General features: G+C 50.9%; 1 protein-coding gene across 2 annotated transcripts in view; it reads right to left on the bottom strand.

The window, feature by feature from the left end:
• Window positions 1-17581, bottom strand: part of LOC144724967 (nuclear receptor coactivator 7-like) — a 65390-nt gene that overhangs the window by 15825 nt on the left and 31984 nt on the right. For both annotated transcript variants that reach the window (XM_078604329.1, XM_078604331.1), the window contains exons 4-8: window positions 8202-8347; window positions 6539-6646; window positions 5407-5661; window positions 3957-4141; window positions 1581-3514 (exon numbers count right to left, since the gene is read on the bottom strand). In XM_078604329.1, the coding sequence (XP_078460455.1) occupies window positions 1581-3514; window positions 3957-4141; window positions 5407-5661; window positions 6539-6646; window positions 8202-8347 (2628 nt within the window). The remainder of the gene's footprint in view (window positions 1-1580; window positions 3515-3956; window positions 4142-5406; window positions 5662-6538; window positions 6647-8201; window positions 8348-17581) is intronic.

Below are 17581 nucleotides of genomic sequence, written 5' to 3'. Positions count from 1 at the left end.
GTAGAAGGGAAGTAATAAAATAATAAAAATAAAACATAATAAAATAATTCTCACGACGTTTCGGCCACAACTCAAACAGCCGTCCTCAGGTGAAACCAGGTCTGTCGAGGCGACAGCGTCTGTCGGGGAGACAGCGTCTGAATGAAAGCTGTCTCCCCGACAGACCTGGTCTTCACCTGAGGCCGGCTGCTTGCGTTGTGGCCGAAACGTCGCGAGAATTATTTGATTATGTTTTATTTTTATTATTTTATTACTTCCCTTCTACGTGACTTTACCGAAAGAACCAAGAAGAAAAATATAAATGTGTCTTTAAATCCGCCACCACCCAACACAGCCAATTAGTAAGGTTTTTCACGTAAACAAAACATGCCAATTCGTTACTAGTACAGCACACCGGTGTGTGGGAGAGTAAACCTGCCCTCTGGATTTCGCACCCGATTGGCTAACGAGTGACGACATGACGTTTATCCCTCTATTTAACAACGGAACAGGAGGATTATTCCACAAATCGGGCTGTCGCCTGATGAGGATCGTTGTAATTACTAGCGAAATGTCGTACTCGAATTCTAAATGTTGTGGATCTACTCTCCAACACACCGGTGTGCTGTACTAGTAACGAATTGGCAAGTTTTGTTTACGTGACAAACCTTCTAATTGTCTGTGTCGAGTGGTGGTGGGTTTAACGGCACATTTATATTCTCTGTGACACTTTTAATAAATAAAAACCATAACGCACAATTCGAAAAGGGAAACAAAAAGGAAAAAATACATTTCTAACAGATGTGGTTAAAATCTACCAGTCCTGCAAAATGTGCAATTCTGTGCAGTTTGAATAATGAATTTGTCATATACAAAATTAATGCAAAAGTATTGTTGAATCTTTTGCAGAAATATACGTTTAACACCTCCACGATCCAGCATGGTGAAGTATGGTCAAACAACGCCCATTACTGCAAAACGTGGTGAGGTCTTCATCCAGAAATGGATTGACAAACGGCTATAAATTATTGCTCTTGTAACGGTGTTTGGTATCGGATCGTAAATTATATTGGATTTTTTCAATTTCAATAATCGTAATAATAATGATTAAAACTGTCTCTGTAAGACTCCCCTCCGTTGGTGCTTGACACAAGCCACCATACTCTTGGATCTTTCGATAAAGTCACGTAGAATGAAAATAATAAAATAATAAAAATAAAACATTATTAAATTATCATGTTTCGGCCACAACATAGCGGTCTTTCCGACAACTCTGTTCTTCACCTGAGGACGGCTGCTTGTATTGTGGCCGAAACGTCGTGAGAATTTTATAATGTTTTATTAGTTAATTATTTTATTATTTCCCTTCTACGTGACTTTACCGTAAGATCCAAGAATATGAATCCCTGCAGTCACGAAAGCTTTAAATCGAAACAAGCCACCATTTTTCTCATACAATTGTCTTGAAAACACAGCGTGAACCACCTACGTGAACGCTTAAAATATATGATTGCACGCACATATGAAAAGAACAATTGAATAACTAAAAATCGCCGAGCATTTCGAAAACATTAAAATATACTACGGCAGCTTCTGCTCACCTTCGATTGGCTCTTCCATCGTCTTCAGCAAACGGTGCAGAGGTTCCTTCTGCGCCTCCGAAGAAATTTTCGTCCTCTCCCAACGCGGCCGAGAAACTCCCTCGCCGCCATCTCCCTTCCTCTTCTTGCCCTTCGCCGAGCCCGCCAGCTTCGTCCCAGTCGCGCCATCCACCTCGCAAGCGTCCCTGCCCATCCCTTCCTGCCGCACGCCGGCGCCCTCTTCCTGCGCGAGGCCGCCGCCCCCTTCCTCCGTGACGTCATCGCTCGCCTCGTGTTGCACAACGGCGGCCTCCTCCTGCGGCACGCTCGCAGCCTCTTCCCGCGTCGCACCACCGCCGCCCTTCCGTCTCGCGGCGTCGCCCTCGTCGTGTTTCGCGCCGCTCCCCTCTTCCTGTTTCGCGCTGCCACCCTTCCTCTGGGGGACACCGCCGCCCCCTTTTTGAAAGGCGCCGCTGCCGCCGCTGCCGCCCCGCTTCTGGCGGGCGCCGCTGCCCCGCTTCTGACGAGCGTTGCCGCCCCCTTTCTGGGAACCGCCGCCACCCGCCTCGTTCTGGGCACTTCCGCTGCCCTCCTTGGGAGGCCCTTTCATCACCACCCTACGGGGGAGGTCGGCCAGGCTCCTCCACTTTCTGCCCGAGCGCTCGGCCTCCCGGACGAGGGGAGCGCGGGCGACGTCCGGGCCGGGATGCTCGTCCTGGCCCTCGGAGGAGACGTCCGCCGCGGCCGCCGCGTCCTCCTTGTCGTCTCGATCGCCGGTCCGGTCGGCCACGACCGCCTCCAGTTCCTCCTCTTCCACGTACCACACGGTGCTCCGGCCTACCGTGGACGAGCCCATCGAGATGCCGGAGCTCTGCTCGTTGCGCGTCTCCGTCCGCGCGGCCGACGGCTCCGCCTCGTCGGCCGCCGAAGTCTCCGTGTCCGTTTTATCGCTGGCGTTGGCCGGTGTCGACACCGAAGTGGTCGATGCATTCATCATCGCAGCCGAAAGCTCATTTTCATTCTGTGCCGCGGCATCGCGGTGTTCGTGCGCGCGGCTCGCGGAGGCGGTGGCGACGTCCCCCGCGCGGGCGTCACTCGAGTCCCTCCCGGGGTGCTCCTCCACCGAGATCCCCGAACTCTCCGCACCCTTCGCAGGGTCCTCCTCCTCTCCTGACGGCGCCGCCGGCACCTCCGCCGTGATTGTCGCGCCCCGAACGTCACCGTCCCCGGTTACCGGATCGAGTGCGACTTCTGGACGCTCGCTCTCCCCTTCCGCCGTCTCACCGTTTGGCATCGTCAAATCCGGCCCAGTTGTTTCAGGCTCGCCACCGTTCCCCTTTGCTGTTGCATCCACGGAGCTGAGATCGGACGCCACCGACGAAGTAGTTAGGCCGTCGGTTTCACGACGCTCGCACAGTGGAGGACTGCCATCCCCCTGGATCTTCGTGCTTTCTAAAGGCGCGCGCGCACCACCCTGCTCCTCCCCGGCGGGAACGTCTACCGCCCAAGGCGCCTCCTCCTTCTCCCTGGCGCCCGAGTCGCCGTCGCCGTCGCCGTTCTCGCACGCGGACGAGGAGCCGTTGGCCTGCGTTGCGGCCGAGGCCAGGCTCCACGACGCCCTGTCCGATGGCGTCTCGTCGTCGTCCGCGTCGTCCCCGTCGTCGGCGGCGGACGCGGCGGCGGCGCCGGCGGGCGCGTCGTCGCTCGCCCCGTCGCCGTCGTCGGCCGCGGGGCGTCCGCAGGAGCGGCACCCCGGGCCGTCGGGCGGGCCGGCGGGCGGGCGGGCGGAGCCGTCGGGGGATCGATCGGGGACGGGCTCCGGCGACGGCTCGGAGGCGAGGGCCGAGCGCGCTCGCTCGCGCTCCAGACGCGTGAAGGGGCTGAGCTCGTGCTCCGGCGCGAAGGCCCCCACGTCCTCGGGCCTGCTCGGGGAACAGAAACACTCGGAGAAGTTTCTAGAGGCGTGCAGACGCAACACACTCCCCCCGTTGCACGTGCGCGGCGGTGGAGGAGGTTGCGTTGGAAGGACCAGCGGGAAGTGCCGGGGCGGGGCGGGGAGGGAGGGGAGAGGGTCGGGGATGGAGTTGGGTTATGGGCCATTGAACGGGAGAAAGGTCAGCGGGTGGAGAGGATGTCGTGTCGTAGAGGTGGAAAGGAAGTTAATAGTAAGAATAACACAAACAAAAAGGGAGGGGAGAAACGAATGCAAAATTAAATTGTGAAACCGCGTAAAACAAAAACACACAAAATTCGTAAAAAAAATCCAAAGCGCGAGTTACTTGAAAACAAGACAATTCACAAATGTATTAGAACCAAAAACAATGTTGCGACTGCAGCGTGACCATTCGATTTGGGATCAATCGCACTGCAGGATGCGCGAGGAGGCGGCGGACTCACGCCGGGAGGGTGTCGCGGATGCTCATGTGCGCCGTGTCGCGGTACACGGCGGCGGAGATCACCTCCTCCATGGGGCACAGCAGGCCGTACGCACGGCAGCCATGCTCGAGCACCAGCGGGTCGGACTTGTGCGGGTCGAACATGAGGCTGTTGGGGGTGACGAGGAGCACCCCACCCACCACACCCTGGGGAGTGGACATCAACGTATGGGTGCGCAGGCACTGACAACAGCCAAAGGCAACGGTCCGCCCGTAATAGCCTTAACAATCTTAAGCACTGATAATTGTTTTTTTACCCTTCTATCTGGCAACAAAACTGACACCTTTTTACAAAGAGACATGTTTGCATAGACCGCAATACCTGCAGTCATAATACAAACAAAAAACATAACTCTGATAATGTGCACTGTCCTTGATGTTGATTGGTCCACACCCGAGACAGCTTTCCTTAGAGCCTAGTCTCACATGGGTTGGACCAGATGACGCCAAAAGGCGCACTCAACTTCAAGGACAGTGCACATTATCAGAGTTATGTCTTTTGTTTGTATTAAGACTGCAGGTATTGCGGTCTATGCAAACATGGCTCCTTGTAAAAAGGTGTCAGTTTTGTTGCCAGATAGAAGGGTAAAAAACCAATTATCATATTTTTACTGGCAAATGAGGTTCCCAATCTTAAGCACTGTTTGAAAGCGCTTTGGTTAAGGCCAGAACAGCATACGAGGGGTTGGTGGGGGCCAGCACCACGCCTTTGTCTCCCTAGTGGCGATGTTTTTACACACCAAGTCAACCTAAGGGAGGCCCAGGACCAGTTCGGATATGTTTATCACCGATGTTGGCTGTGATCGGGAATCGTCCACTGGGTTCATAGAGCAGTGTGCTAACCACTACACCACCGCTCCACTAACACCGACACGTGATAAACATGTACGTACAAGGACAAGCACTCACTCTCATTCTGTTCTTTACCAACTACAAACTATTGTTTCTTGTTTATTCCCTCTTGTTTTCACAGCTTTATTTGCTCCATCATGCTAAATGTATCATGCGCATATCATCTGTTACATAACCTGCTACACTCACATTTAATTACGTTGCCCCGAGCTTAAAAATCTAATCAATCGACGTACTGTTGCAGGCCTACGGCTAATCACTGTGGGAATGGGGAGGAAGGTGACAGGCAACTGGCAGCTCACCCCGTCACGTGGTAAACTACAACAACCGTCGTCCAAATCGCAACCGATCGCTGATCATCAACCTCTCGGTCAGAATAGAAACATTTTTATTTCGAGAAACCGTTCCCGTCTCCTCCATCGTTTGCCCTTCCTCTCGCCTCCATTGCCGCAAGGACGGTGGATACACCTGCGATTGTTACCAACTAGGTCGACGCAGATCACTGCAAGTCACTCCCGGAGCAGCGCGGGGGAGCAGCGGGGACGGTGCATTACACGCACCTTGCCATTGGTGATGTACTTGCAGCTGATCTTGAGGAACTTCTTGGTCATGGGTTCCTCCTCCTCGGAGAGGGAGGCCTGGTCACGGAGCACGCGGTGCGACCGGGGCGAGCTGCTCGCAAGCGGCTGGTCCCGGGCCCCGGCCGCCCCCGGCGGGCCCCGCTGAAGGGGGTGCAGCGACGACGGGCTGCAGGGGCTCATGGGCGGCGAGCCACGCTCGCTTGCCGCGCCGTCGGGGTCAGGCACGTACAAGCACTGCGGGGCCGGGCAGGGAGGTATAACCGCACGAGGGTGGCACAACGGTGGAGGGAACAGAGATGGTGGTTGTGTCTGTGTCGTTATTTGTGTGGATATAGGAACTCCTCTACTTACGAAACATTCGACTTACAAACTTACGAACCAACCTGTCCGTATGTCCAGTTGCCTGTTCGGACCGAGAGTCGTAAGTTCAACCGCCGCACAATAGATGGCGGTGGTGGCATCTACATCTACTGAGCATGAAGAACCAGTGGCATCTACATCTACAGAACATGAAGAACCAGTGGCATCTACAGCTACTGAGCGTAAAGAAACAGTGGCATCTACATCTACAGAACATGAAGAACCAGTGGCATCTACATCTGCAGAACATGAAGAACCAGTGGCATCTACAGCTACTGAGCGTAAAGAAACAGTGGCATCTACATCTGCAGAACATGAAGAACCAGTGGCATCTACATCTGCAGAACATGAAGAACCAGTGGCATCTACAGCTACTGAGCGTAAAGAAACAGTGGCATCTACATCTGCAAAACATGAAGAACCGGTGGCATCTACATCTGCAGAACGTGAACAACCAGTGGCATCTACATCTGCAGGAGATTATACAACTTGTAAAGCCATTGCACGTGTTCAGTGAGCATGCCGTACAACGTGTTTGTAAATCGACGGGAGTAAAGTTGGACTTACGAACAAATCGACTTAGGAACAGAGCTTTGGAACCTAACTCCTAAGTAGAAGAGCCCCCCCCCCCGTACGTCGAACTTCTTTCGCACCGTACGTAGCAAAACCGCGCTGATCGGTTGGCCACGTACGTCTAAAGTCGCGTGTGGACGGCAGGCAGGAGAAATCCGTGGGGGCCACGGTGCCTCACCTGCCCGGTGACAATCGTGTGGGAGAAGAGTCGGTTGTTGTGCAGCAATTCGTTGGGAGTCGTGTTAAACCTCAAGGCAATGCTGTTGAGCGTATCTTTTTCTTCCACCTGCAGGCGACAATTCGGTCAACGGAGCTGAAATAATGTAGAACCCGGCGCTCTAACAAAACAAGTCAGGCCGGTGCCGTGGGATTACGGTCTGGGCAACACTACCCAGTAAGGGCGGACCAACACAGGTGGCCCAACTTTGACTGTTTCACTCTAACCTGATCTTCATGAACACATGTGCGTATCACATACACAGTGAAACACCCCATTAACCATAACTTCCATTGGCCGCAGTCTCAAGTTCACCTGCAAATTCTACTGTTATCCACAGACACAGTCTTAAATTTCGATTTAAAGCTTTCGTGACTGCAGGGATTCATCTTCTTGGTTCTTTCGGTCAAGTCACGTAGAAGGAAAACAATAAGTTGCTGTGGCGCCATATTATTAACATTCCTTCCCTTTATTAATTATAACCTTACTCCCTCCCTTTGATACTGCTAATCCTGCATAATGCATGGGCATAATGACTTTAAACCCCTCGCCAAACCTCCTATGCATTTCACAAGTAGTACTAATCGCATATCTGCATATCCCATAAATATGCTAAATTCCTCTTGATATGCAAATTATTTTGTCAAGACGCTCTTCGCCCCTCCATCCCAGCATAAATAGTCGCTCCAAGCCTGGGGCGTGCCATTCAGACTCTGCCTTCTCGACAGACCTGTTCTCCACCTGAAGACGGCTGCTTGCGTTGTGGCCGAAACGTCGTGAGAATTATTTAATTATGTTTTATTTTTATTATTTTATTGTTTTCCTTCTACGTGACTTTACCGAAAGAACAAAGAAAAAAAGACAGTCTTCCTATTAATCCACATTATTCCCAAGTAGAAAGATCATGGCGCTGTATCATGGCCGAGCGGAAGCACTTCACCACTTGTTGCAGCAATGTACCGTTTGAGGCAGGCGTCATGCTACGCTAAAAAAAAAGTTTTGCTGGCTGGCTGGCGAAAATTTGCTGATTTTGTAAAATCTAGCATCACGCATTTGGAAAATCACATCATAATGGCTGCCTCGACTGCAACACTTAACAGGAAGGACGTTCCAGCGTACGACCCCCCTCAAATAATCATTGGGGCACGGAAACACGTTGACCATTGCCCTTAATGCAGAGGTCGCAAACGGGTTTTGATTCCTTACCCGTACCCAGCCGCACCAGGGTCGCAAACGGGTACCCGTACCCGTACCTGGCCGTACCCGTACCCTACCCGTACCCGGCCAGGTACAGGTAGGGTACAGGTATCGGGTACCCGATTGCGACCTCTGGGATGAAGCCATGTTGCCGGCGCGGGTGGGTTGATTCTAGGAACTTGAATTGTGAGAAGAGACAAGACGTTGGGAAATGAGTGACAAACGGTTACTCACCAGTGACTCACGGCCTACCCGTACCCGTACCCGGCCGCACCAGGGTCGCAAACGGGTACCCGTACCCGTACCCGGCCGGGTACGGGTAGCCGGGTATCGGGTAGGGTACGGGTATCGGGTACCCGGTTGCGACCTCTGCCTTAATGTCAACACAAGACAGCACTAAGTGGGCATCAGCCCAAGGAGCCCTCACCGTGTATTCCACCATTCCCAGGGGCTTCTGGAAGGAGACCTTCCTGCCCTTCTTCTCCGGAGACTTGAGCTCGATGCCGCCATCTAGCGGCGAGGTTGGCACCTCCTGCTCCGGGGGCACAAGCACACCGTCACCGTTCTCAGCTCCTGTGTGGGAAGACAAAGAGAGCGATCGAATCACCGTTACAAACACATCGCACACACACCACACGTATATAATACATATGCACTCCGGATGTGAACCCGACCTTTGAAAAAAATCAGGACTAGATATGACATTTTAGATGATCAATATTTCATTTGGCATTAATATGAATGTGAAAAAAATGTAAATCCAAAACTCATCAGGAATGCACTCTACACCTGGGCTGAGAAATCTCAGACACCCACCACCCCCCGTCTCACTGCCCCAAACACTCTCCTGGACCACAATTGAAGTTGGTTTGTTTCACTCATTCGGCAGTACCATCTGAAAGTCCTTAACTTCGCCAAGTCTCGTAATAAACACTTTCAAATATACAATGCCCATCTTTGGTGAGCCAAGTGACCTTCCTCGGAATGTGACGTTAAAACAGTCAGACCGCTGGTAAAGCATTGCGCAAGGCATCGATGCAGTGTATTTAGACTGCATATCAGAGGTCGCAACCGGATACCCGATACCCGTACCCTACCCGATACCCAGCTACCCGTACCCGGCCGGGTACGGGTACGGGTACCCGTTTGCGACCCTGGTGCGGACGGGTACGGGTAAGGAATCAAAACCCGTTTGCGATCTCTGCTGCATATGCTTGACGCATTGATGAAAGATGCCCTTGATAGCCAAGTAAGAGCCCTTTGAGCCCGCAAGGGAGACATTACATTACAACAAAAACTCTTGAGGTTGGCAGCTTTAGATGTACTCTGCATTTCCCAGAATAAAGCTCAAGTCTATGGGCGATAGGATCTCGTCTCCCGTGGCACCTGAACTGTGAAACTCTCCATCCAGAGGAAGTCCGGTTCGTTTGGGACCAAGAAGTTCCGCCTAAAAACATTCCTTTTAGAAAGCATTTCCTATTTTAACTTAGCCAATTCTTACCCCCCCCCCCCCCCATTGTCATTCATGTCAAGTGCCTTGTGATTTGATGAAAGCTGCTATGTTAGCAGTAATTATAATTATTAAATAACACAATGTGTACAAGGGGTGTTATCACACTGTACTATAAACCCAGTGACCCAAGTTCTAATCTCACATCAGTGGCGAGCAATATCTAAAACCAGTCCTGGACACCCTTTAACAGCCCGTATTGACCAGCTCGGTGAAGTATGGTCACACAACCCCCATGACCAAAATGTTTGGGGGGGGGGGGGGGGGAGGAATTCATTCGGCATTGGATTGAGAATAGGTCGGTGACGAAAAAAAAATGTACAGCATAGTGATTACAACACAAAGACAAAGATCCTCTGCATCACCCTAAACATTTTTTAGGGCAAGTGCTGTTAGAAAGCATCTACGAACGCGTACACAGGTGTGCACACCAAGGCTGTGGAAAAACAAGCCTTGGTACTCGTGCAGATCCATCAATACTTCAGCATTCGGAAGGAGTAGTTATACAGGTTTCTGCAGGTCTACGGGTCAGACAGCGCATTCAATTATGGTCCCCGAATAGCCTTGGGTCAAAACTAAACTGATTAACATGTTTTTATTTAACCAGGTAAGGCACACGAAGCTACATTGCCCTTTTTCAGACGCGACCTCGCCACAAATGATAGCCCAACAAAGTTGCTTATCACGTGGAAATGTATCGCAGACAAATACTCTTATAAACGCACGTGGATTCTAAATGTGGAGGGGGAAACCGGAGGACCCGGAGAAAAATCCACGCGACCACGGGGAGAGAGACACGAAAAAACTCCAAATATACAGCAAGCGTCAGGGTCAGGATCGAACCCGCGATCTCCTGCATACCAGGTGAGGTTTTAACTTCTCCTAGCAACCGTGTTGATGATGATGAGAGAGAGACACGCAAAATCCAAATACACAACAGGTGTCAAGGTCGGGATCGAACCCACGATCTCCTGCATACCAGGCGAGGTAGTTAACATCTCCTAGCCACCATGATGATGATGAGAGAGACACGCAAACTCCAAATACACAACAGGCATCAGGGTCGGGATCGAACCCACGATCTCCTGCATACCAGGCGAGGTAGTTAACATCTCTTAGCCACCGTGTTGATGATGAGAGAGAGAGAGACACGCAAACTCCAAATACACAGCAGGCGTCAGGGTCAGGATCGAACCCACGATCTCCTGCATGCCAGGCGAGGTAGTTAACATCTCCTAGCCACCGTGATGATGATGAGAGAGAGAGACACGCAAAATCCAAATACACAACAGGCGTCAGGGGTCGAACCCACGATCTCCTGCATACCAGGCGAGGTAGTTAACATCTCCTAGCCACCGTGTTGATGATGAGAGAGAGAGACACGCAAAATCCAAATACACAACAGGCGTCAGGGTCAGGATCGAACCCACGATCTCCTGCATACCAGGCGAGGTAGTTAACATCTCCTAGCCACCGTGATGATGATGAGAGAGAGAGAGACACGCAAAATCCAAATACACAACAGGCGTCAAGGTCGGGATCGAACCCACGATCTCCGGTATACCAGGCGAGGTAGTTAACATCTCCTAGCCACCGTGATGATGATGATGAGAGAGAGAGACACGCAAACTCCAAATACACAACAAGCGTCAGGGTCAGGATCGAATCCACAATCTCCTGCATACCAGGCGAGGTAGTTAACATCTCCTAGCCACCGTGGGGCACCACAAATCGGTTGTTGTATTTATTGAAGACGACACTTTCCAAACGACAAGCGAGACTCCACAAAAGTTGAGTTGTTACACAAAGTCAGCAGACACAATAAAAAAAGAGAAACACGTCCCACACACACACACACGCGCTTCACAGCCGAGAAAAAACAAGACTCTCAACCGAAGCATCGCACCGCTGTCAAGTGAGACCAAAGTCCATCTCTGCCGCTGACAACAATCATGGGGGCACACAGCCTCGGCTGATAAAAGACACCAAACTTTGCAAGATTCACTCCGCACGGGCCCTCCCCCCTGCCATCGTCAGGGTTCATCGGTTCACCGCTAACAACGCAAAACTATGAACTTCGTTCGTTGTACGAAATTCAAGGACGGAATTAAAGTGCGATTCATTTGCGTTGCCGCGGTTGTGAATCGCGTAGGCAGCAGTTACCTGGCAAAGAGGGTCTCTATATACTATGACCATTCAAAGTGCATCGTAACGTGTAAATAACATCCACGATTTTTACACTGTGTAACAAATAACAATTTTTTTCTGGGTAGTAAGTGTTATTTCTTAATTGCGTATGCCTCAAAAGTACAGAAAATGGATATTATTACCCACAAGCTTTTCTTTTGTGACCAGGACAGGGATATTTAGAAATTCACCCATTTTCAATGAGAAAACGTGTGCGTTTGTGTCATTCCTTCACGTAAAGTCCTGGTCAAAAAAAAGCAAAGTTTACGGGGAATAATAGCAATTTTCTATACCTTTTTTTAGGCATAAGAAATTAAAAAACTAACACTTACTACCCAGGAACAAAAATCGTGTTGCATCTTGGTATCATTGTTGCACTCATCAAAGATGTAGGGGGGGGGGCACAGATTGTCACTGACAAGGCAATGCCGGGTCAAAGTGCTTCGCTACTTTTAAAGTTGACTTTCGTACAGCAAAGTAGACAGAACACGGGTTCATTACTTACTACGCAATGTAAGTACGGAGTTGATGTGTTCATGCACACACACACACTATACAAGGGGGTTTAATAGCAATACAGCACACGAGTAGATTGATTGTGTTGGAACGGAAACTTAAGTATTGTGATAACTTAAAAGCGCAAACAGGACTCCCGTAGGCAAAACAGTATTAAATCATTATTGTTGTTGTTGTTGTTTACAGTGCGTCTATGTCGATGCTACGACCAACCAAATATATTCGTAAGCTTGTTTTAGGTTTTTAACTAGAGTCGACTACAGTACGCAATACTTTTGTATTATATAGAACTGCGCGTTATAGTAACGACGTGCAGAGACACACACACAGACACAGCGTGTTAATAAACTCGCACTCACAAATGTTAAAAGTTCGCGAACAAGTCAAAAATAAATCAGACGAATTCAAAAAAACCGCTCCTGGTGTCAATGAAGTTAAACAAAACAATAAAAAAATCACTGCAATTCCCTAAAGACAAAGATCCCCCGTGTAGCCTTAACAGACTGCTGGGGCAAGTGCTGTTGGCGAGCATCTATGAAGCCCTCCAGCAATTGCGACGACATTTGTTGCAGTTGTTAAGTGTTGCCACAACAATTCATTGTTGTTGCAACAACAATTAAATGTTGTTGCAACAACAGCAGCGACAATTACAACCGCAAGGGAATGACAGCGATTACCAGAGCAGCAGCAGCAACTGCAACCAGCATTGTACAGCAATTACAATAACAATTGCGTTACTACAATAGCGACAACAGCAACCACGACTACAACCACTGTTGTTGCTGTTGTTGTGTTTTAGTTTGTTGTCCTTCCTGTCGATTAGCACGTCTGGCTTACGTAGGAGCGCGAAAGAGGTTTAAACGTACGGCACACACACACAACAGGTACACGACACACACAGCGACAACAATGACAGCCACGCGCTAATTGCAACCACAATTACAGCAGCAGCTCCAAGCGAGATGGATCTCGCTGGGAGCACAACAACAACAGCAACAAACAGCAGCAGCGAGATGAATCTCAATGAAAGCAACAACAACAGCAGCGAGATGAATCTTATTGAGAACATCGTCAGCAACAACAGCAGCAAACAGCAGCGAGATTAATCTCAATGAAAGCCACAACAACAGCAAACAACAACAGCAGCGAGATGAATGTCAATGAAAGCAACAACAGCAAATAGAAAACAACAGCAGCGAGATGAATCTCAATGAAAGCAGCAAACAACAGCAGCAAGATGGATCTCACTGTAGAACATCGTAATCATCATCATCATCAACAACAGCAGCAGCAGCAAACAACAGCAGCAGCAAACAACAACAGCGAGATGGATCTCACTGTAGAACATCGTAATCATCATCAACAACAGCAGCAGCAAACAACAACAACAGCAGCAGCAGCAAGATGAAGCTCAATGAAAGCCACAGCAGCAGCAGCAGCAAACAGCAGCAGCAGCAAACAGCAGCAGCAGCAAACAACAACAGCGAGATGGATCTCAATGAAAGCCACAACAACAACAGCAAACAACAGCAGCAGCGAGATGGATCTCACTGTAGAACATCGTAATCATCATCATCAACAGCAGCAGCAGCAGCAAACAACAGCAGCAGCAGCAGCAAGCAACCAGAGCCGGTGGCGTTGCCGGTGTGGGGTGGGGGGTGAGTTCCGCGCGACGCGAGCGAACCGATGAGAGCGACAGGGGCGCTCGTCCCGACGCTCCTCCGCCTCGTCCACACGGGCGCGGGGCTCTCCTCGCCGCAGCGGCAGCAGTGGAACTGCGGAGATCCATCGCCTCCCTCCGCTGTGGCGACGGCGGTGACGACGGTGGTGACGGTGGTGGTGGCTGTGGTGGGCCCAGATCCACAGGGGCCGCAACCCCCCTCGGGCACCCCGCGGTGTAAGCGGACGCTCCACTCCGCCGCGTTCTTCATGGTCGATGTCTCGACGTGGATCAACAATGGGGGGGGGGCTGCTGTTGTTGTTGCTGCTGTTGCTGCTGCTGTTGATGATGATGCTGCTGCTGTTGCTGCTGCTGTGTCAGCGAGACAAAGATCCTCCCCCCACGGTGTAGCCTCAGTAGTGTTGGGGCAAGTGGCTGGCTATGCGAGTTAGGCAGCACCAAGGCCGCCGGCACAACGCTGGGACAACAACGCGCCCGACGATGCTCACACTGGGGCACTCGTTTTGAGGCCGAGTCGACCTAGGGGAGGCACAGGACCGGTTCGGGTAATCGTCGCTGGGTGTTGGGTACCGTGAGCGACAATCGAAACCCGGGGCGCGTTCGCCCGGGGTTCGTAGCGCAGCGCGCTAACCGCTGCGCCACCGCTCTCTAGGACCTCCCCTAACCCACCCACCTCTCCCACACCCCAATGCGGCTCCGGTGGGTGGGACTGGGAAGACGCCGGCAAAGACAAAGCGATTAATGCCCAGGCAGGTAAACACCTGGACAGACGCCTGGGCAGACAGACGCATGGACACGCAACTCGACAGGCACGCGGACAGACACGTAGATGGAAGGAGACAACTAAACAGACAGATACCTACACAGATAGGCAGACACCTTTAAAGACAGAGATTCCTTGGACGGGCAAACGCCTCCACAGAGGGACACTTTGTCAGACATCGAGACAGATAGAGACACAGAGACAGACACCATAACAGATCAACCGAGACGCACACCTAACCAGGCAGACAGAATAACAGTCAGGCACTTAACTAGACAGACAAGCATATACTAAAACAGACTCCTACCCAGCTATAGTGAAGAGAGAGACACAGATATGAAGTCTGCCCAACAGACAGACGCCTAACCCAGGCAGATACCTACACACAGACAGACAAACAACACATACATCTCTACCCAACCACTAAACCCATACGCACACATCTACGACCAGACAATCAGCGATACAGACACCCATCCAGCCAGACATCCTACCCACCCATCCAACCACCTACCCACCCATCCAACCACCTACCCACCCATCCAACCACCTACCCACCCATCCAACCACCTACCCACCCATCCAACCACCTACCCACCCATCCAACCACCTACCCACCCACCCAACCACCTACCCACCCATCCAACCACCTACCCACCCATCCAACCACCTACCCACCCACCCAACCACCTACCCACCCATCCAACCACCTACCCACACACAGCCCAGGCTGACAGAGTCACGACCACGCTCCGCAAACCGGTCGCTTTGAGCCACCACCCCAACAAGCCTCGCTGTAGTCAGCAGCAGCAGCAGCCAGTGCCTTCTTTTGGAAGATGACGCTAAATCCGAGAAGGAGTGATCGCGTCCAGGAGGCGGGGTTCGTTCACTCCACGTGGCTATGTTGTTGCCTATCAAATCCACCGCGGCGTTTGAGCCGATGTTTCTTGTGTGCCTTGTGTTTTTTTTACGAGCGAGTAACTCCCCACCCCCTCCGTGTTTGTACGAGTCGTAGTGTACAAGTCCCCTAACGTGTGCGATTCAACGTTTCGCATGAACTGTTTGTGAGCGCCAAATCATGCGTGCGCAAATGAGTCACTGTGTTTGGATGAGTCTGCAAAAAAAAAAGTCTCTTCCTATGTTTGTTACATGTGGGCCGCAAGTGTTGGCACGAGTGAGTGTTTCACTCTCTCCCGTGTGTTTCTTCTCTACGCACAAGTCCCATCGGTTTCCACGCGTTTGGCGAGCGGGTCTCTTGTGTTCGGAACGCATTGTGCGAATGAGCTTTCTGTCCGGACAATTCTTGTGTGTCCGAGTGTGTGCGCTGTTCGCGGCTTAACTTTTCTTGACATTCCACGAATTTGAACCGCCACAACGTGACAATTTGCCCCCCCTTGCAAATGACTTTACGGGATCTGAAACGGACGACACGTGGTTAGCACGGCGATGGCTGTGTCGTGACATCATGTCGTGGTTGAATGCAGTGCCACACCGCAATATCTGGGGGAAGGGGTTTCTGGAATTCGAAACGCACAAACCTCTGCAACCGCTCTGCGCTGTCACACCGGACGTGTGTGTGCGTATTTAATCACTGGACACGTGTGCTGAGTCGCTGTTTCACTTAAGCAAGCTCAGGGGTCGGCTTTGTCTAATACCTCTGAACCTCCACAGTAGCAACAACAACAACGCGACACGAGTCAGAGATGGCCGGCCACTCGTTCACAAGCACATCTGTAACGTGCAAATAATTGCCTTTTTTAGATCGGGTTAAACAGTAAAATAATCACTACATAAAGGTTAGTAATTAACAGCTTTTTTTTATAAATTAACACGGTAATATAGTGGGAAGGAAAATGCATAAGATGTCAAAAGTAATAACGCACGGTGTTTGTCAAATCATTGTTAGCTGAAGGTCCTCTCCCCATGCCATGGCACTCAGGGAGAGTTTGTTTGGCCATGCGTAGTACTTCACCACGCTGGTCAGTGGGAGAACAGTCGGTGGAGGAGCGGGCCAAGTCCGGTTACGAAAACACATTCCTGCGGAGGGAGCTGGTAGGAACGTTGGGTTGCTCGGTCAATAGCCAGGGTCAACGGCGGCGTGGTGTATTCCGCAAATATGGCCGACTGTGAGGGCGGGCACAAGCCGGCGTGAGTAGGTTAAACGTTGAGTTTTATAAGGGCACCACGGGGTGACCAGCCCCTCCCCACCCTCCCCTCCCCACCCTCCCCACCCAGCCCCCCCCCCCGCTCGTCACACAGCGTCACATAAAGTCAGACCCCCCCTCAAATAGGACGTCAAAAAAAAAACATGCTTCAAATCGCTTTAAACTGCTGTCATTGTAGTGCGTATTTAATGCGGCCCCTTACGCGATCTAACACAAAACACCTGTACTTTGGATACTGGTTGTAAAAGCCTACGTCTTAAACCGGTGACCCGAGTTCGATTTCCGCCCACAGTCAACACCAGTGACAACTATCTGAACCAGTCATGGGCCTCCCCTAGGTCGACTCAGCCTCAAATGAGTACCTGATGCGATGTGTAAAAACCTCACCATGAGGGAGACAAAGGCGGCCGGGGTGGTGCTGGCCACCCACCACCTCGTGTACCATTCCAGCCTTCATAGGTGCTCGCTAACAGCACTTGCCCCAACAGTCTGTTAAGGCTATACGGGGACATCTTTGTCTTTTGTTTTGTACACCGGGTAAATTAACCCGATCACCTGGGTTAGATTTCCAGCCATGGCTAACATCAATTGCAAGTGACATCTTTAACCAGTTCTGGGCCCTCCCACTACATCACCCCCCCCCCCCCCCACTAACCAGCGTGGTGAAGTATGGTCATACGGCACATACAACTCACACGGTGAGGTCGTGGCCTTAAATCAGCAGTGGATTGACCAAGGTCTGTCATATTTGCATCTGGTATGATCGGCCAGGTTATTGTGTACATTCACTGCTCTTAGGTTTTTTCGGTAAAGTCACGTAGGTAAAAACAAATTAAAATAAATAAAAGTAATAATAGAAATAAAATGAAATAATAAAATCACGACGTTTCGGAGGCAACACAAGTCTCCGTCGTCAGGTAGGACCGTCACAGCTAGATTTAATGTATCAAGTGAGGCGTGATTTATTATTTTATTTTATTTCTAT

This window comes from Lampetra planeri, chromosome 22 (assembly GCF_965212315.1).
Source record: "Lampetra planeri chromosome 22, kcLamPlan1.2.h2, whole genome shotgun sequence".
NCBI lineage: Eukaryota > Metazoa > Chordata > Hyperoartia > Petromyzontiformes > Petromyzontidae > Lampetra > Lampetra planeri.
This window is presented reverse-complemented; position numbering and strand designations above follow the sequence as displayed.